The sequence below is a fragment of the Ambystoma mexicanum genome, chromosome 1p, assembly GCF_040938575.1.
Source record: "Ambystoma mexicanum isolate Mex_15411 chromosome 1p, UKY_AmexF1_1, whole genome shotgun sequence".
NCBI classification, from domain to species: Eukaryota; Metazoa; Chordata; class Amphibia; order Caudata; family Ambystomatidae; genus Ambystoma; species Ambystoma mexicanum.
The window spans coordinates 9,683,791-9,705,905 of NC_090921.1; the positions used below are offsets into that span (position 1 = coordinate 9,683,791).

Genomic DNA, 22,115 nt, shown 5'->3' on the forward strand with positions numbered 1-22,115 from the left:
AACTGGAGGCCTTTTTCAGTTGAGGTCGAAGGAGTGCTGAGTGTAGAAAGTGAGGTAGGACAATGATGCAATAAGGGGAAGAAAGGCTGTGGAAGTGTAATAGGAATGAGGACCACATAGCAGGCAGCTGATCTCATGGTGATGTTACTATTGGGCGCATATCTGAGGATGTTATTTCTGGTCACACTTTACCTCTTGCAGTTCCTGCCAGATTTTTACCAAGCTCTCTGATGTAAATTGATGGACCACCAGAGCCTGCTTATATTGGCAAATATTATATTCTAAACCAAACAAGTAAAAGCGGGGGTTGTGCACCATGGTCACATTGGCAGCCACTCCCAGGAACCCTAGGTATACATCGTCCAGCGGGAAGACGGGCAGTTCCAAGGAGGCCCGGAAAAGGCCAGGGATGACATTCCTGGGGATGATGAAACCTCCTCCAGAGAGGAAGGTGGGATAATGCAGGTATGGGAAGAGGGTGTGTGTGACTGCATACTTTCCTCCCCTAAATACCACCGCACGGTGCATTAGGTTTCCATGTAGGGTGCGGGAGATGTTACCAATTGTTCCCAAGTATTGAATCAGCGACGTGGGATTCATCAGCATGTCGTCATCCCCTGAAATGGAAAACAACAGGGTTGGTAACTTACAACACTTGTATTGAAAATCCAGTATTGATGGCTATGAAACATGCCCCAAAGCATTGACAAATACTCTTTCTACATTGCATCCTGCTTTGCCCCTTACAGTTTAGCACCCACGTGTGTATGAGATGCACAGATTCTGGGGCAGTGGGGCCATTGCTACAGAAACAATTTACTCAGAACCAAAACGAATCACGAGGGTCTGAGTTTCACAAGACAAATTTCCCCCACAACATGCATATTATTATTTTATTTGTTTTTAATAATAATTTGAATAACTTTTTGTAGTTTGTTCACAATTTTCATGAATTCAGTAAAAGAAAAAAAGGATTTTTGCTCTGAATTTCTATTTGGCCCTCTGTGCTTCCCGTCTCCCTACTCCAATCTTCCGGCAGTATGTGATGACCATTTTTCACAATATTTGGTCCAAATAAATCCCTTGTTCAGTACCCATGAAAACCTCTTTTGCTACTGTTTGTGTGCCTGGCAGATCCATGATATCAACTGCAGCAGGTTTCTGAGCTAAATTAAACATTTGCATTGATTGGACCTCATTACAAGTTTGTGTAATAAGGGCATGGCTACCTCCAAACCCGGGTCCGGGTTCCCTGAATGGGGAAATACCGGGCCATTCCAACCTTGGAGGGCCCAGCATTTCCCCATTCAAGGAACCCAGACCCCGTCCATCCCCATTCCCATTTAAGCCCACTAGGGCTCAATGGGAATGGGGAGCATGCTAACAATGGCCCGTTTATGACAGGACAGTGGTTAGCATGCTGGGTCAATCGCGGGACCCGCTAGCGGACCTTGTAATGGGGCGGTAAGGGGTTAACAGCTCCAGCACCTTTACCGGTGCCGTTAACCCCTTACCGCCCTCCTCGTAATGAGGCCCATAGTTTGTAAAATAGGGAGCACTGGACTCCAAAAAACCAAGTGACATAGTCCTAGCAGAGCAATTGTTTCCATTTGCTTAAAACCACACAGGAGAGCCTTATCCAAAACCATCAGTTTGAGATATTAAGACCTTTATCATTCATGCAGAACATGATTAGGATAGGTACAGGGGGAGAGAGTCCCACCTTGCAAAACGTGAATGCAAGACATTAAACCTATGTCAGATGGTAGCTTAGTTTGCAACTCCTCTGCATCTTCACTGCTCATAGAAGTGGCAGCCACAGTATTTGCCCTCAACATTTGTAAGATCGACTGATGTCAGAGTCATCATCTGCCCCGATAGAAGAACCTTGTTGCCGATGGGTGGCCGCTGGTGGGGTTTTCTTCCATAACTGAAAGAGCCAGAAAGAGGAACTAATGGCATCTCTCACCTTCCCACTATGGGCCAGATTTATAGAAAAGGTGCATAAATCCTGCACAGCTCCCCACATCAAAAATGACTTTGCATGTCCCTGCGCACACAGATTTATTGCACGCTCCGCATATTCATGGAATCTTGACTGCAAAGTGACCATATGCGCAAGAAGCGGCCAAAACGCCCATGACAGGCGCCCACGCAAGTCATATCCAGCCACGTTTACAAACCTTTGTGCTCTCCTTGTCCGTGAATAAATGCACCCCATCAATACTGCAGTCGTCCTCCCTAATCAAGGCAGCACCCCGGTGACACTGCGTACAGTCCCCCAGAACTCCCAACTGCACCCCCAAAAAATGTATTGCACTTCACGTAGTCAGCATTCAGTAAATCTGCATGCATTCCCCTAGTAAATGACAGCTGCACCCTTCTAATCTTTATATGGGCACCCCTAACTTCAACCTAACTTCAATCTTCACCTAAACTACGTGCCGTCACCCCTAAATTGCTATGTGAATCCTACATCTGTGGGTTGGATCCTATGCGCACAGTGCTCTGCACTTCCTATGTGGTGGTGAGTGCACGAGGTTTGCGTGTAACTTTTCTCGACGTGAGGTTGCGCATTGGGTTCATGAGTTTGATTTGGTCTGCGCTTGACTGGGCGTGCAATTACACTATGTGGCCCATTTCCCAACACGCCCAAGTTCTTCCTCATTTTGCAAGGAAAATTGGGAATATGCATGTCCCGATCCCTATTTATTTCTCTGTGTAGGCCTGTCCCACACTTTGCGTGAAGTGTTGTGCAAGGCGCTCGACTGCATGCAAAGCCATGACGGACCTGTGCCAACCCGCGCAAGGTCCCAGAAAGGCACGCAAAGTTTTGCACTCTGATTCGTGTGCAAAGTCACTATTCAGCATGCACTTAATTCCATAATTTAGGCCCTATAGGTCTAAAAAAGTGGGGGACTTTATAATATGCAGTGGCAAGTAGTGAACAGATGTTAAAGTGAAATGTGCACATTTAATTCAATTACTCTTTCCCAATCAAAGAAAGTGCACTGGAAAAATAAGTATTTGTCTCGCAGAAGATTCATCATGAATACCTTTAAATTAACCCGAGTACTTCCTAAAATGTTGCTGCTTGCAAAGTATAAAAGGTGCAACATTTTTGTATTTTTTCAGTGCACAGTCAGGACAAAGTCATTTTTGAAGTACAAAATGACTGCACTGAGTTTGTACCGCAAAATACCACTTTGCACAGTTTCATGAATCAGGGTTTGTGTTGGCAGTGCAAAGTCACTTTTCAGCAGTGTAATGTCACTTTGAACCGTGCAAACAATTCCATGAATCAGGCACTAATAAGTCTTGTTGCCAAAGAGAACAGCAGACACTTAGGGCCCAATTCATGGTAATGTATGCAGAAATCATGCAAGGGCCACACGCTGTGAAGGACACTGTGCGAGCCTGCGCACAGAATAAAAAATGCACGCCTCACGTATTCATGGAATTGTTCGCACAAAGTAATCTTATTCGCAAGTCGTGGCTGCAAAGCCACGGACACACCCACACGCAAAGCAGAAACAGCCACATCAGCTACCTTTGTGCCCTCCCCCAGGTGCAAATATATGCCCCCTTCAAACAAAATGTGCGGTCACTAGCAATCAGACCTGCATCTCGGGGACCCTGCACTGGGTCCCCCGTAGCTGTTCCTGGCACCCCAGCAAACTGTGCATGGAAAATCCTAACTCGGTCTAAACTCTGAAAATCTACGTGCAAACCCCGTAAACTGGTCCTACACTGCTTACACGCATCCCTAAATTACATTGGAACCCCAATTGAGTACATGCACCTCGAAGTCCGATATGCAACCCCACCTCCGTGCTGCAAATCCGATGCGCAGGTGTACTTACGTCTGCCTTCGGGTGGCGGACCGTATGAAGGATGTACATGGCCATTTCCCTGCCGAGAGTTTGTGTGATCGAATCCATGAATGCGTCTCCTGCCGTGCAATTGTTGCTGTGCGAGGGACTGCCCAATGCCATACCTCGGAATGCCCACTTTTTCGCAAGTTATTCCCCATTTTTGGTGTTTCGACTCTTCCCAGCCCTCTGTGCAAGCCACGCCCATGCTCCGCTTGGAGTCTTGTACAAGGGCCTCGACGGCTCGCACAGAAGTCTGAGCCAGCGCGACCTCTACACAAGTCCAGTAAACGTACCACACATTCGATTCCATGAATCGACAAAGGCGGATTTCCCGCAGTTGCGCGCGCAAGCACCCTATTTTATGCACAGATCATTCCAAGAATCAGGCTCTTAATTAACAGCTGTGCAAGCGGAACTGAGAATGAAGGAAGGAGGCCTTCAATGTAGATGCCACTCCGATGCAGTCAATTAAGTTGCAGGGGTTTAAAGTATATTCCATTGTGTAATGAAATGAGCGGAAAGGCTAAGGCATCTCCTCTTCAGGGAATTCTTTGACCCTTAGGTTGAACTGCCTCTTTCGTAGTGTCCTAGCCTAGATTCCCATGCACGGTCTCTGGACGATGACACCATGGACTGTGTTCTTCTTGGGGTTTGGACTTGGCCTAGTTCACTTGAGTGTCAGAAAAACTCTCCTTTCATACTCTAACAAGATAAGGTCTTTGCATTGTAATACATTAGGTTCATTAGTTGTTATTTCTTGGAAAACCCTTTCAAAATCGTGTGTAGTTTATTTATTTATATTATTTATTATTTGTATAGCGCAAACTAAACAAGCCCGTGGGCATCAGGGCGCTCACACAAGAGAAAATAACAACAACAAATACACATACATGGACTAGAGACAGACACGCATTAGGTTAAGCAAAATGAAATTGTAGATAGCGTGTTGTTCATTACTAAGAACTATTCAAGCAAAGAGGTAAATTTTCAGGACTCGCTTGAAAGAGGCCAAAGAGCAGTAAACCTCAAATCAAGTGGCGAGGTGTTCCAGAGCTTAGGCGCTGCAACATCGAAGACACACTGACCTACTAACACCAATTTTGCTCTCAGCACAAGCAACTAGTTGGTAGAGTTAGACCTCAGCGTTTTCATATAGGTAGCCAGAAATAAATTAAAGATAAGTAACTCAGACTATTGACAAATAAAAATGTGTGCGTAATGGTGAGAAGTCGGAAGGAGATCCTAGCTTCCACTGGTAACCAGTCAAGTGCTCACCTGTCCCGGGATATATGATCTCAACCACGCATATAGCACTGTTCTGAATTACTTGCAGTTTACCTATCTTCCGCATTGCTTATTCCATAAAGTAAGCTGGCGCAATAGTATAGCTTTGCTCCAATGATTGCTCTTGGCAAATGTGAGCCACTATTCTTGGATAAGAAGGGTCGGATCTCACACAGTAGTGTAAGATGGTATGCGGAAGTAGACCATGCATGAAAGGGGGACTGCGAAATAAAAGGAGAAGGAATGAAAGGGAGACTGCGAGATTAAAGGTGACAGAGAGCAAGACAGGGCGACTGAGAGATCAAAGGAGACAAAGCATGAAAGTGAGACTGCTAGATCAGAGGAGAGATGTGAAATGAAAGGGGAACGTATCAATCAAAAGAGTGAGAGCATGAAAAGGAGACTTCGAGATTAATGGAGACAGAGAGCAAGAAAGAGAGACTTGGAGAGCAACGGAGACCAAGCATGAAAGAGGGACTCTGAGATCAAAGGAGTGAGAGTGAATTAAATGGAAACAAATCAATCATAAGAGAGTGAGAGCATGCACAGGAGACTTAGAGATTAAAGGAGACAGGTAGCAAGAAAGGGAGACAGAGATCAAAGGAGACACAGAGCAAGAAAGGCAGACTGGGAGATCAAAGGAAACAGAGATCAAGGGAGAGAAAATGCATGAAAGGGAGTTTTAGAGAGAAAGAAAAAGAAAGAGAAATGAGAGAGATCATTTTCTATGCAATTTTTATTTTGGTGGTGGGTTTTTTGTTCTTTGCCACTGTTTATTGGAATCTTTACAGTGTTTTTTTGCGAACCATAGTTCGCGGATAAACCACTGAAGGTTACAGAAATGCAAGAGTATTCCCCATACAAACATTACAAAGCAACCTCCTGGTTTTACATTTCAAGCACTCTTTTTGATGACTACTCAGTGGTGATATCAGAACTGAGGGTGTGTACCTCATAACATATATGTGCATGTGTTATAATCTCACTCATTGGTGACTCAAATTGCACAAATCCATATAACATCACGTGAATTGATTCCAGGGTGCCGCACGGTCCACACTTAGTTCCCCTGAGCCCAATTTGCCACGTTATATAGCAGGAAGGGGTGAGTGTGGAGTGGAAAGCTGCTGCTATCCTTGAGTAAACTATAATACATATCTCTGCACTGATAAGAGAACACATTGCGCTGATAAGCGAACAAGCTGCGCTGATAAGCGCAAACACACTACGCTGATAAGCGCAATCACACTACGCTGATAAGCGAACAGGGCCTCCACCTAGTTGCCTGATACAAGGAAGTCAGTGCACACTTTTTATAAAAAATATAAAAGAGGCAATGATGATCCTGAAAACCCGAGTTTAAGTGGAAATGGTAGGCTGGGAGATCCCAAACTCAATGACGGAAATAGTCAAAGTAGATGGCTACACCTGCTTTATTAACAATCCACATACAGCAGGGACAGCATGCACGCAATACAATCCCGAAGCTCTCACCCTTTCTCAGGCACAACAATGTGTTATAAGTCAGAAATACATAATAACTGAAGACATACTACAATCTTGGTAATGAAAACCTACGGAGTAAGGGGATTGCTTAAGTGATTGTATAACTATGAAGATATAGGGGTTATTATATATATAGGGGTTATTGGTTATAATCTATCTGATGACTCCACCTGAGACCACCTCAAAATTGATAACGGTGAATGCATGTCATTTATTTATTACTTGATTGGTTAATGCACAGCATGGAGATTTTCAATTGGTTCTCACCTTACTTACCAACCTTGAGAAATGGACAGGTCATTAACAAATAAGCCAAAATGGGAGTAGGGGGAGCGAGGCCCAGGAACTGCTTTCCTTCCAATTAAATATGATTCTATCCCTTATTTCTAGGCCACGAGCCAGAGTAAACCTTTTCTAGGTGTCTGGTTCTGAGAATATGTGGGGAGTCGAAGCAGGTGCTTGTCTGTATTTGGCCCTAATAAGAGACACTGTTTTCGAATTATGGGTAACGTATGAGAGGACCATGTTCTGAATCATTTCCCCCTGCATTCATTGTAATTTTTGCTAATATGGACGCAAGTGTTATTTCTTATCTAACCACGGGGTACTTGGTCGATCCGTTCTTTCTGCAGTTTTAGCTTATAGTTAGTCGGTACCTGGCATTCAAAGGCTGGTTTTTCATTAATTATTCTGAGAGAAATATGTCTTGTGCCATGGGAATTATTATCTGTGTTCCTTCCGAAATGTTCCTGCACTCCCTTACGTCTGTGTAACCTTGGCAGGGTCCTCACAGCTATCGTCTGTGCTCTGCACGGATCTGCATTTCAGTGAATTCAGCAGTTTAAGTTTCCATTAAGCATTAAGTCTTTTACTTATTTGAATGCATGTTGTGACTTCCATTTTGACAAAGATGGCTGCCTTTTACTGTGTTGTTTCTATGTTAGTGAACTATATACATATAGTTTCTGTTGCATTTCAGCTTATAGATCCTTGTGTTATGTTTTTCGTGGCTTTACGGTTGCAAGTGATATTTTTCATGTATAAATGCACATTGATCTCGTGTCTGTGTTTCTTCATGGTGAGTGCAAATTTTAGTTTGTGTCCACTGCACGCGCGTGTCAATGAGCAGTGACTTTGCTTAGTCCCACCATCCTTAGTTACATCAGGCCCATCTCTTCCAGTACCTGTCTGGGATACGGCCGGTATGGTCGCCTTAGTGCATAGTGTTTGCCACCAGTGCGATATTGGGGTGGAGGAGGGGCACTAGCCATGAATGATGCATTCATCTGCCTGCCAACACACAATATGATGTGTAGAGCACTGTTGAGTCACTGAGTGTGCTGTCTGTCTGTTTCCAATAACTGAGGTTTGCATTTTTCAATAGATTATGTAATGCATTCTGTGTACACTTTAGTACATGCAGTTTGTGTGTTAATCAAAACAAGGTAAGTTATAATAAATAAAGGGACGTTATGTGGGGCGCCAGGGGTTGCAGCTGTGACTGATATATGCTCTCCCTTCATACGCCTTTGGTCTCCCGTGCTACCCCAACTAAAGGTTTTTGTTTTCTTATCTTTTTAAACGGAAGCTCCTGGGCTGTGGCCAGCGCCATGTGGCTCTTTGTTTCTGGAGTGACTGTCTTTCTTGTTCAAGCCTCTGAGAAAAAAAAAAAAAAACATGAGGTTCCACAAGTGTAATACTTCGAGCAGTGACCCTAAATAAGAAAGAACAGTAATAACAAATCATGTTTGTTTCTGGAATTCTATACAATAATTGCTAAACTCAGTAAAGGTTTATTTAAGGCACTCTTCAGGAGGTGAGTCACTGAATGAGTCTGTTCTTAAACACCTCAAAATCACAATGCAGACAAAAACTTCCAAAAAGCATTTAGAGTAGAATAGGCATCCATTTCGGACTATGTATTTTTCTTTTCGTAAGTTGTAGTTATAGCATGTTTTTCTCTTGCGTTGTCTCTATTACGATCGTCACAAGACATTCCATCTCGGTGTCCTCAGTCACTAGACAAAATCTTTGTGCCTCAAAGCGCGTGTACAGTGTAGAAATGTTTGACCATAGCACATCAAGTGGCCCTTGATTTCTTTGTGCCACAATTAATGCTTTGTTGTAATGTGTCTATATCTCCATGGCTTGCTGTTCAGGATGTTTGTTTGCATGTATGAGGTGACGAGTGCCCAGAGTACGGGATGCCATGTGAGTGGACTGCTTTCCCTGCGCTATTCTAATTTCTTTAATACATAGTTATGAACCCTACCAATGGTATGCAAGGCTGTGTCAAACAAGGACCTTAAGCAGGTAAACCTTTCACAAATGTTCTTTCACAGCGGATTATGTTATGTTATCTTGCATTTGTATAGCGCCCCCTGCCATAGATTATGGGGTTGAAGTGCTTCGACGATCAGAGAGGTAAAGGAAGAGTATAATAGAACACTCAGTAGTGGCAGTGAGGACAAAGTCGGGTAGAGGGTGAGGGATAGATAAGAAGCTCAGGAAGGAATGAGAGGAAAAGGTTACACAACATGTTTCTACAGCTTAAAAACATGACATGGCACATCATAACATAACTGAGTGTAGCATAGCAAACGTAACGGAGTGTAGCACTTCAAAGCAGTCAGAGCAAAGACAATACATCTTAGAGCAGGCAAATAGCAAAACATGTCATCACTCGGCATCCGAAACATAAAATGATACAACCCAGCAGGAACAGCACCGCAAAGACAGCGTGTCCCCAGAAAGAAATAGACATGGTTGCGCTAGTTCTGGGTGATATGGACCAAATGTCCTAGCTGGATATTTTATAGCTGAATGGCGATATACGAGATATAACTCAATATTGTTCATGTGGGTTAAATGCTAAGTTCTAAGCTGCCAACTACATGTGAGATGTCACAAACACCGTCATTTATAAGACATTGATCAAAATAAAATGCAAATATAGTGTTCCTCTTCCTGTTTGAGGATACACACAGATGTGTAAATATCCAAATGTAAATACAAAATTGAAGTATATGTAATATGTAAACATCTCGATGTTAACGATAATGTCTCCATTACAATGATTTAGATCACAAACTATATTAATAACATAACTGATTTGAAACTATACCGACTAACTTTTTGCATAATAGACCAAGTATGCTAGCCTTGCCCTTGAACATTACTGCACTAACACACATCCCGGTTGTACATTGGCCAGCTCTACTGATCACCATGATTACACACACCCCAGTCGCTACTTCCAAAGTAGATAAGTCTAATACCATGTTACCTGGTAACGGTCATCTCCCAATGCCAAATAAACTGAGAATCATGCTCACAATGTCCACATAACCACCACCTAATAGTATAGCACCCACGAAATTCCTACCACAGTGGACACCACAGCACACAAAACTTCCCCAGAATGTCCTGCCTCCATCTAACAACTCCAACTATCTTGCACTGTGGAGGGTTTTGACCCATGTGGAATCATTAGACGGGGTAAATGTGGGGATTAAGCTGTCGCTGCCCATCATTTCATCCCAGAATCCAGGAGAGCTGCGCAGTTGTGCCCACACCAAAATGGGTTGCCAAAGGAAAAACAGTAGCGCCGGTTAGCTCAAAACAGCGCTTCAAAAACCACCCTTGTTTCCCTGAATGCAAGCTTCAAATGCCCATTTTAAACATTGCACATATGCAAAATGTTCACTGAACACCAGCAGACATTTGGCAGAAGGAAATTTTGTGTGCCTACAAAAATCTGGGAAGATGAAGAGCCCAGAACTGTGCTTATAACCAAACTGGCTGAGCTATGGAGTCAGCAGTTTTAAGTTTAACTGAACTACAGACATTAAAAATCCAAATGTTTAAAATAAATAAGTGACCTACTTTTGAGTGTCACATAGTCTGTAACTGTTGAAATGTCATAGTTTTAAACTTAAAATCAGCATTCTAGCTGCATATGTAAAAATTGTCTTGACTTAAACTGGGGAACAAAAAGTGACATTTTATCTGAAACCTGGTTTAAGGAACTGAATTCTGCCCACCAGCTACCCCCGACAGGAGTTGAGACTTGCACAACAGCTGTGTTCCCAGGCCGACCTGCATTTTGCTGCTCTCACCAAAAGGGATACAACACTTCTCTGATTGAATTACCTGGGCTCTGCAGGAAATTGAACAAAGCCCTGTCCTGACTCAGGCAAATGTTTTATTATGGGGGCCATAAATGGCTTCCTCTTGAACAATGGGCCTTCCAGGGCCCAGGCAGATGGTTTATTGCAGGTGTCGTAAAACAGCTTCCTCTTGGCAGAAGCTGGGAGGGGCAGGGTCTCTGAGCTTGGCAGAAACTGGAAAGACTGGTTTCTGTACCATGTGACCTGAAAAGACACACCCCTGTAGCCAGAATATGGTTTTAGAAAAAGATGAATAACTCATAGTACGGACTTGTCATAATTATTTAAATGATGCCATAATTCTTGTGATTTTTCGGTGCACATTTGAAGACGTGTTAGGACCCGGTGGTATGTTCAGGGGGGTTTTAGCAGTTAAGAGGGTATTACTTAAAATGTATGCATGTTAAAAATCTGACACTTCATCAATTAATGTCCATACTCCTTGCGCACATGTGTGTAAATTTGGGGTAATGTCCGATATTGCGAAACCAGTTAAAAAGGGCAAATATTGCCATTTCTGAATGCAAGCTCCCAGGAAGAGCAGATTTGGACAGGGTATACCTCCTGTAATGCATGATGGGTGCATGTAATTTCAAACCACTGTGTAGCTATGAAATATGTCTTTTGGGTCAAAATATAGATTGTGTGTAATTTGACAGGGGTGGGTTCTCTGTATACTAAACAGACCTCATCATGATGACACTTCATTTCATTCCCCCAATCAAGGGGAAGAGGATGAAGTGGCCAATGGGCAGTAGAGAGAGGGGCTGGCTAGTGATGCTGCACACACACCCATTTTCAAAACACATAAAAGCAGACAGACAGGACAGATCGGGACATTCAATTCCATTTGCTGCAACGCGCTCTGCCGGACCATACCACATCCAGAGATCCAGACTTCAAATCCATCAATCTCCAGAATCCAGAGAGGCTAGAGAGAGCAGAGCTGACCCAGACCGCTGTTAGCAGAACCACAGAGCTGACCCAGATCACTGTGAAGTGCAGAGATTAGACCAGAGTCCAGTCTAAAACCTGACCAGATCCGTGGCGAGGCCCATTCTAATTCAAGAATATAGTGTGAATACCTAGCAAGACTGTGCAGAACCAATCTCTTAGTTAAAATAATATAATTCAATCTATTTAATCTAAGTAGAACTGTCTCCTAACTGTCACCTGTCATTTGTAAAGCTGTCACCTGTCATTTTCTAGTTGCAAGCTGCACTTGTCACTTTGAATTTTAACATTCCAAATCCGAAAAACTACCTTTATTTAATTGCTCTTATCTCCGTGACCGTTTGTCCTAGAGACTTGCAGTAACTTTCACCTGGAAGCTGAGATCCTATGCTGTCCTAGGACCCCAAAACGATAGTGCTAGTCCTTGTAGTTCCTCTGTAATCGCGAATAAAAAGCACGCACAAATTTTACCGCGATTTGAAAATTCCGCCACGTGTGAAAACAGCAGCTTCTTGCTAGAACTGTTAGAAAGTCGTTTGCAACCTGCCAATCATCCCTAGATCCTTACTAAAGTGAGCCTGGACTAATATTAACTTGATACCACTCACCCTGAACCTCTAGGGGGAATTAAAAGCATTTTAGCATATTTTTCACTTCATTGCCAGCACATATAAAAGCATTTTGGGCCTGTGTTTCCAACTTCTGTGGTCTAAGCTTGCTGGGGTGAACTGAATTTCATTTGATTGCATTTCTGAGAACTGTGTGCTTTCCTTCCATTTCCTTGCATTGCATAAAGGGGGGAGGGGATTGCCAGAGAAAAGTGATTACATTGTTTAGTTGAAATCATATTGAGTATTTTCTGTATTGCATTTCATTTCACATTGCATCCATCTGAACTTCTATAAAGCATTTTCTACCACCTTATTCTTCTGTTCCTATTCACAAGTGTGCCAGTGCCAGACTATCCATTATTGATTACTGCTCATACAAGTGTTATATTCAATTATTAAATTATTATAAAGTGTGATATATATATCTATTGTTTAAATTATCAATTAAACCTTTTAACTTGCAAAACAGAACTACTTCTTGGCTCAGTGGGGTCAGGGGGATTCCCAGGGAGGGGTGTTATATAGGGGTAGTCATCCAGAACGCATGAACTGGACATAAAGATATATCAATAAGGGTTTCCATTCAGTATCCCAGACTAGGCATTGACTTAGCTGTAGTGTTGAATTGAATCCTCTTACAGCACACATCCAATGGATCCAACGCTATGCCTGTCATGCTGTGGAGGGTTTTGACCCATGTGTAATCATTAGACGGGGTAAATGTGGGGATTAAGCTGTCGCTGCCCATCATTTTACCCCAGAACAAAAATAAATCATTGGAGTGGGTAAAGATGGGGATGCGCTGTCGCCGCCCATCATTTCATCCCAGAATCCAGGAGAGCTGCGCAGTTGTGCGCACACCAAAATGGGTTGCCAAAGGAAAAACAGTAGCGCCGGTTAGCTCAAAACAGCGCTTCAAAAAAAAAAAACCACCCTGGTTTCCCTGAATGCAAGCTTCAAATGCCCATTTTAAACATTGCACATATGCAAAATGTACACTGAACACCAGCAGACATTTGGCAGAAGGAAATTTTGTGTGCATACTAAATCTGGGAAGATGGAGATCCCAAAACAATGTTTATAACAAGACTGGCTGAGCTGTGGATTTCAGCAGTTTAAGTAAATGTGGACTGAAAGACACTAAAAATCTAAATGTTTAAAAGAAATGAGTGACCTATTTCTGAGTGTCACATAGGTTGCAATTGTTTAAATGTCATAGTTTTAAACTTAGAATCAGCATTCTAGCTAAATATGTAAAATTGTTAGTTGTATTTGAATGCAGAAAACTGGGGGAACAGAAATGACATGTAGCTAAAAACTGGCTTAAAGAGATTCCAATTTTGCCTGGCAACTACCCCCCATCAGGAGTGAAACTTGAGTCACAGCTGTATTCCCAGGCCTATCTGCCTTTTGCTGGCCACACTAAGGATATGCCATCTCTCTGATAATTGAATTAAGGGGAGCCCCCACAGAATACAGGAGCTCTGAACAAAGCCCTGTCCTGACTCAGGCAAATGTTTTATTGGCGGGAGTCGTAAATGGAGCTTCCTCCTGGAAGGAAAGGGGAGGGGCACTGCCTGTGAGAGCAAGCTGGCTTGGCAGAACTGGAAAAACCAGAAATTCAACCTTGTGCTGGGGGGAAACCACACCCCTTTGGGGCCAGAACATAACTCTAAAAAGATGGATCATTCATAGAGCGGACATGTGAAAATTTTATAAATGATACCATAATTCTTGTGATTTTTCTGCCCACATTTTAAGACGTGTTAGGACCCGGTGGTATGTTCAGGGGGGTTTTAGCGGAAAAGAGGATATTACTCAAAATGTGTGCATGTGAAAAATCTGACACTTCATCATTAAAAGTCCATACTCCTTGCGCACATGTGTGTAAATTTGGGGTAATGTCCGGTATTGCAAACCAGTTAAAAAGTGCAAAATATTGCCATTTCTGAATGCAAGCTCTCAGGAAGAGCAGATTTGGACGGGGTATACCTCCTGTAATGCATGATGGGTGCATATGATTTTAAAACAATATGTACCTCTGCAAATATGTATTTGGTTCAAATCTAGATTTGTGTGCAAATTGACAGGAGGAGTGGACTTTCTGCAGGCTGTAAAATGACATCACTCTGACACAACTTAGCTCCCCCAATCAGGGGAGAAATGAAAGCTTGGCCAATGGCAAGTGGAGAGGGGTAGGGTCTAGTGATGCTGCACACACACCCATTTTAAAAACAGATAAAAGCTGACAGACAGGACAGATAGGGACATTCATTTCCATCTGCTGCGGGACGCTCTGCCGGAAAAATCCATACTTTACCTCCATCAACCTTCAGAGAGCCAACCTAGAGATTTCAATCTATCCACCTTCAGAGACCCAGACCAGACCGGAGGCAGAGCAGAGCTGACCCAGACCGCTGTTAGCAGAACCAGAGAGCTGAACCGGAGTCCAGTCCAAAACCTGACCAGATCCGTGGCGAGGCATATTTCTAAATATATTGTGAGTACATAGTAGAACTGTGCAGAACCAATCTCTTAGTTAAAGTAACATAATTCAATCTATTTTAATCTAACCAGAACTGTCTCCTAGAAGTTGTACCTTGTCATTTTGCTAGCTGTCACTTGTCTTTTTGAACTTTAAAATTTCAAATCTGAAAAACGACCTTTATTTAATCGCTCATATCTCTGTGACCGTTTGTCCTAGAGACTTGCAGTAACTTTCATCTGGAAGCTGAGATCCTAGGCTGTCCTACGACCCCAAAACGATAGGGATAGTCCTTGTAGTTCCTCTGTAATCGTGCCCGGCGCATTCGCGAATTTTACCGCGATTTGCCAATTTCTCCACGTGTAAAAATCTGCTGCTGCTTGCCTTCTGTTGCAAAAATTCGTTTGCAACCTGACAACCATTATAGAGCATTGCTAAAGTGATCCTGAACTTATTCAAAGCATATACCACTCACCCTAAACCTCTAGAGGGAATTAAAAGCATTTTAGCATATTTTTCACTTCATTGCCAGCACATATAAAAGCATTTTGGGCCTGTTTTTTAAACTTCTGTAGTCCAAGCTTGCTGGGGTGAACTGAATCACATTTGATTGCATTTCTGAGAACTGTGTGCTTCCTTCCATTTCCTTGCATTGCATAAAGGGGGGGAGTGGATTGCCAGAGAAAAGTGATTACATTGTTTTGTTGAAATCATATTGAGTATTTTCTGTACTGCCTTTCATTCAACATTGCATCCATATTCTTCTGTCCCTACTTACCAGTGTGCTACCTTATCCATTTCATGTCAACTCCTTAGCGATTATAAAGAGGTGTGCTAGTGCCAGATTCTCCGTTGTTAATCTTTATCATATCAGATTAAGTGTGCTATTCAATTATTAATTTATTCTAAAGTGTGATATATATATCTATTGTTTAAATTATCAATTAAACCTTTTAACTTGCAAAACAGAACTACTTCTTGGCTCAGTGGGGTCAGGACGATTCCAAGAGAGGGGTGTTAAATAGGGGTAGTCATCCAGAACGCATGAACTGGACATAAAGATATATCACTAAGGGTTTCCATTCAGTATCCCAGACTAGGCATTGACTTGGCTGTAGTGTTGAATTGAATCCTCTTACAAATTGGGGGCTCGTGCCAGACGTTTGGGTTAGATCTACCATTTGTGCAGATTAATACAGCGTGCCAGCTGACCGGATACACATATCCGTTCGGATCACCACGCTGTGTTACGCTGTAAAGCACTCCTCAAAGGAACGCTCTTAGGAAAAGGTCTGTTTTGCAAAAATAAAATACAAACTTTTCTAAGTCAGGACAGAGACCAATCTCTAGAATGACGACCTTAGTAGACATGAAAATAGCCAGAGCACTTCTTACATAAGTTATTTGTGAGAGGTGAGTGGACTCACCAGGACCGAACAGTCTGGTTGCAGGCCATCACGCAATAGGTCACGGAAACAGGGTCAGATATATGGAGAGATCAGGGTCCCTTACATGTGGCCCTGAGTGAACTATATATATCCTCTAAGGCCAAGGATGAGCACAACAAGATTGCCAGGGTAGCGGCATATTTATATTTACATATGGGAGCCATGCAGGACAAATGTGCTGAAGGCCAAGATTTGGCGAGTAGGCAACTGCTGGCATTACAGAAGGCCCAATCTGATCTGGACTCTTCTGAGCAGAGGCTGCAGAGGAGCCAGGAGTCAGAAAATGATAGTAGGCAGTATATCATTAAAATAAAAGAGGACAGGGATATACTGCAACAGGAAAAGGCTGACCAGGATACCAGATTTCTGGCCTTGCAGAAGGAGTACCAAGAAGGTTTGGACTCCCTACTGCAGAGCCAGAAAAAGCTGGAGCAACAGTTAGATTTCAATAGGGTATGTGCTGAGCAGGTAGTCATCCTGCAAAGCCACCTAGATAGGGAGAAGGCAGAGAGCAATAAACTGATTCTGAAAGACCTGGATACCCAGGCAGCGTTTGATCAGGAGCGCCAGAAAGCTGGTGCCTTCCAACGGCAGAGGGACGACCTGGCAGCACAGATGCAGGCTCTCAGTCAGGAAAGAGACACTTTAGGCCAGGAAGTCTGCCACTTAAAAAAGAAAATTGAAGAAAATCACCTGGCCCTCCAGGGGCTGGGTGACCTCCAAAAAGAAAACCAGAACTTGGTAGAGCACACCAGAAGGGTGGAAGAGGCTCTGGCAAGAAAGGAGCAGGCCATTAGGGATGGGACTCAGGAGGTAAACCTCCTGCAGCAAAGACTGGCCCAGTTCTCCAGGACCAACCAGGAAGCACAGAGGGAAAATGAGGCCCTCTGTCAACACAATGATAGGCTCCAACAACAGGTAGCGATGCAGGAGAGACTGATAGAGTCTAGTAAGGCCTTAACTGAGGAACTGAAGGCACAAATGCAGGCTCTTGCATTGCAACAGGGAGCAGGGGCGGATGGAGACCAGGTTCGCTGGGAAAGGGAAACTCCTGAGCATAACCTCAGGAGCCCTAGTACCAGAGGCCTTTATCTCCCTCAGTCCCTGGACTCTGCCACCCCCATGTCCCCTGGCGCACATGAGCACAGGGATGGCAGATTACTATCCAGCCAGAAGCATGGGGCTCATAGGCCAGTACCACCCAGGAATGGAGGGGCGGGCATCCGGGTATGGGCACCCAAGCACAGTGCAATTTGATGGGGAACCCCAGGTGAGTAGGCCCATTAAGGGCATCCTGAAAACCTCTGCCCAGTTAGGTCAGAGGGGGGGTACCCATCAAATCCTGGCAGCAAGGAGGGATCTGAAGACTCCTCTGAGCACCACAGGAAACAGGAGACCAGGTCCCCACATTCTGCCAGCCATTCCCAGGCTCGCAGAATCCGGGAAAACCTGGAAGATCTGACGGGAACCTCTGGGAGCAGTGCCTCTGAGTCAGAAGATGAATGGACCAGGGTTACCCAAACCAAAAGGGCCAGTAAGGCAAAAAGGGCCTTGCTTAAGGACCCCTTAAAGCAGATTAAGGCGATCAGGAGCGTCATCACGCCTTACCATAAGAACGCTAAGTATTCTGTTTGGGAGCACTTATGAGCAAATGATGGAGACTTTCCATTTGAAAGACAGCCAAAGCTGTATTCAATATGTAAAGTGGACCTTCTCCCCGGAATACTCCAGTTTCTTTGCGGGGCTGGAGGACCAAAATCATTTAAGATGGTCCACCAATAAGGCGGCCATCTTGAAACATTTTTCTGTTCACAGAAATCCTCAAGAGGCTCGCAAGGCAGCCTACAATTTGCAATGTGGGGAGGATCAGGCCCCACAAGAATTTGTGCAAGAACTGAAACGTGCTTTTGCGCAGACCACCAGAAGGGTGCGCACAGACAGTAGAGAATTCATTATTACATTTTTTCATGCCTTGCCCAAATACATAATGACCCAGCTCGTGAGGGATTTTCACGAGAAAAGATCTTTAGACTGGGTCATTGAACAGGCTACCCGGATCTATGAGGTGCAGAAACCGGTAGATAGCAAAAGTAATGCCCAGAAAAACCCCAAAGCCAACAGCACCCCTGCTGCTGCCAAGGTGGCAGAGGTAAAGGTCACCCCCGTTTTAGATTTGGAGATGGGGGGGCCTAAAAACCTACCTGCACCTAATAATGCTAGGCCCAGAAGGTCCTCGGGCCAGTCACAGACAGGGAGCCAGGGAGGCAGCCCCACAAATGGGGTTCCTCGCTCTCCTGATTATGTAAGTCCCCGTTACAAGGGAAATCGACCCATCCTGGGTTATGTGTGGACTCCTCCAGCCCAAGGGGGGGGGATCCAGCCAAGCACCTAACCCAGGGTACTTCCCTCCGAACTTCCCACAGGAGGGCAGAAATTCTCCAAATCCTGGGCAGAACTTTTTCCCCAGGTATCCACCCAACTTTCAGCCCCAAAACCATCCATCCTTCTTTCCCCAATTCCCTGAGCCCAGACCACTGAATCCGGGAGAGGGGAGGCCAAGGGTGGAGGGGTACCCAAATCTTCCCAACCAGGGATACTACCAAAGAAGGGATAGCTAGCCTTCCCGGGATCAGCCTAGGGGAGAAAACAGGGCCCCGTATCAGCCTGAGCGGGTTTCCCAGTTAGAGCGCCAGGTTCAAAACATGGCGCGGGATCTGGGTCACATACTGAGGGCTCAGCAGAACCCTCAGATCGGCATGCCGGCGCAGAACGCACCCAACTGTGGACCTGGTGCTCCAGAACAATGACGGGGCAGCACCCCGATAACTCACCGGTTCCCAGGGAGGAGGCACAAAGGGAAGGGGGGTGTAAAGCCTTGAAGGAAGCTTCCTTCCTCACTTGTAAACAGCCCCTGGAAACCCAGGAACCGGAAACAAAATCTCCTGCCCCTGAAAGTCTGCCTCCTAAGGAGCAGAGGGGTGGTAGGAGAAACAAAAGACCCAAACAGACTCAGTTTGAGGAGGAGGTACAGATCTTTCAATTTGAGGAAGAGGGATCCTCAGAGGATCCTGGGAAAAGGATCTTCTCCTTCAGAGATGGGGCAACTCCTCCCAAAGAAAAATGGGTCCCTAGGGATGCAAATCCAGACTGGGGAGATGGGAGACTGAGCTACCGCCGCCCACCATCTCATCCCAGAACCAACAGCAAGAAAATCCCCTGGTTCAAACCCATCCTGGTGACTGCCTCCAAAAAGGGGGGGGCAGCCCAGAACCGGAGCCAGGGGAACCCACAATGGCTCTGATCTCCAGTTGCCAACTTGTTCTTTCAGATTCCCAAGACTCTCCACAGAATTCTGCCCAAATCTCTTCTCTCGCCATGTCCAAAACCAGAAAATTAGCCCACCAGTTGTCCAAAAATGTACATTATCTGTGCCCCCTTGAGGAGAAGGAGGGAAGATATTATGCCCCGGTACAAGTACAGGGGCAGGGTACAATTTTGGCACTGGTGGACACTGGATCTCAAGCTACCCTTCTGTCCAGAAGGGCCTTTGACGAACTGAATGCAGGAAGGGGAGAGAATTACCAAATTCCTCTCACCTCTCTTCCTGGACAACTGCAGAACTTTGACGGGAAGGAAATTCCCACTGAGGGGACTGCAGACTTGGACATTAAGATCGGGCGACACAAGTTAAAACACCCAGTCATAGTAGTGACTCCAGAGGGCACCCCTTGTTTACTGGGGAATGACCTCCTGAGGAGGTTGTCATCCTTAATAGATTGCGTAAACAAGGTCCTCTGGACCCAGACTAGCCGACCAATAAAATTAAAACAGAGTGTCAACCATGTTAGTTTAAACGGCACCTGCCACATGGTTGAACAAAAATCTGACCAAGTAGAATTTCACTTCCAGAACAACCAAATTCCAGACGTGACAGTAATAGCAGTAGGACAACAGACTGGTGATGGGGGGTCCTCTCTATTTCTGAAAATCAACCTTCCTTCCAGTTTAAGGTGGTATTCCACACTGGAAGGAAACACCCTGAAATTCTTTACTAATCCACAATCAGAAACTCCCACTCCTATAGTCCAGAAAGATGTGAAATCAGCTCAGAGCCTGGCTGATATTCAGCAAATTGGAGAGCAGTTGTTCATCCCTGTTCAGTTAAATGAGGGGAAGGACTCTGTTCTCGCTCGAGTGTGTGTGAGCAACGGTAAGAGCTTCATCAGCGAAGCCATGTTCCGCCAACTCCCAAAAGATCCAGCCATTCCCACCTTCAAACTGATAGACAAATGGGAAATGGACCTGGAAGCACCTAATTCCAAACATCTCCTGCCAAGCAGGTGTATGCTCAAAATCTCCATTGGCAACAAGAGCATAGTCCATAATTGTTGGGTTGTGCGAGACGTCACTGCCGCCTTTTACTTAGGCAGTGACATTCTCAATCGCTTTGCCATTAGTTTGGACCTAATAAACTTCAAAGCTTGGTCCCGATTAGCGGATAATCCCATGGGCTTTGATGATCCAGAAAAAGCATTTAGGTCAGCTCAATTGCTACCTTATGCAGTTGAAATTCAGATTAAAGAGGAAGTCACCATCCCAGAAAGGACCCGACAATTCTCCCTGGAAGTGAAAGTTAAAAGAGGACAATATCTGCAAATCCCTGATGCTTACATACATCTAAATGCTTCTCTCCAACAGCAAGGGTTAGGGGTAAACCCAACTCCATTAGTCAACATAGAACATGACACCATTCCAATAGAGGTGGATAACAGCGACTTAAAGAGTATTACTAGCCGCAGGCGCCATTATTGGAATGGCGGTTGATGACTGACATTTTTCCATTGACTTAGGTAATGAACTGTAAGGGCCAATCCCCAAGGACTGCTTTGACAGTGACAGTGATGACAATACAACACCAGACAGGATTTTTACCCGGCATGGGGGGGGAACTTCCTGGCGTACACTTCTTGCCCTTATGGTAAGGAAGATGTGACTTGTGACTTCAGGAGGGATGAGGTGATTTTCCAGGTCCATGAGGGCTGCCTTTCCCACCTGAAGCCTCCAGTCCAAATCAGCACTCTGACCAGGGACTTCTCCACCCAGCTGGAGGAGGCTGCTGAAATAGCCAAACCAGAAGTCTTTCCAGGCTTCAGGAAGATGGTGGAAGAGAGAGTCAACCTAACAGATGCCTGTGTGACTCTGGAACAAAAGCAAAAGTTGAAACCAGTTTTCTTGGATTTCCAAGATCTCTTTGCGGTAGACTCATATGACTGTGGTCGCACTGACATCCACACAACAACAATCCCCACGGACCCTGGCATGACTCCTGTGTTTGTGAAGCAATATCACTTGCCTCTCGCATCAATGGAGTCCCTTACTGAAATAATCAAGAACCTTGAGTCCCGGGGTATAATCCGTCCAGTCCACAGCACCTTCAATAATCTGGTGCTGGGAATATTGAAGCCAAACGGCCAGTGGAGACTCTGCGCCGACCTCAGGGAGCTCAACAAACGGGTCCATACTTCCCGATGGCCTCTGCCCTACATTGACCAAGGGCTGGCCCAGATCCAGGGGTCACAGGTATTCACTGCAATAGACCTGACCAATGGATACTGGACCGTGCCTGTCAGCAGGGAGGACCAATACAAACTGGCTTTTACCTTTGGGGGCCAGCAGTACACATGGACCCGGACTCCCTTCGGATACCTCAACTCCGGCAATGAATTCAACATTTTCCTACATAAGGCCATGCCCGACCTGGGTGCGAGGGGTAACCTGGCTTA

At 44.8% G+C, this 22,115-nt stretch overlaps 1 protein-coding gene across 3 annotated transcripts in view; it reads right to left on the minus strand.

The window, feature by feature from the left end:
* LOC138563754 (beta-1,3-galactosyltransferase 5-like) overlaps window positions 1-22,115 on the minus strand; it is a 185,743-nt gene that overhangs the window by 53,853 nt on the left and 109,775 nt on the right. For 2 of the 3 annotated variants that reach the window (XM_069642860.1, XM_069642859.1), the window contains one exon: window positions 193-617. In XM_069642860.1, coding sequence (XP_069498961.1) covers window positions 193-617 — 425 coding nt within the window. The remainder of the gene's footprint in view (window positions 1-192; window positions 618-22,115) is intronic. The other variant, XM_069642861.1, reaches the window with a different exon arrangement.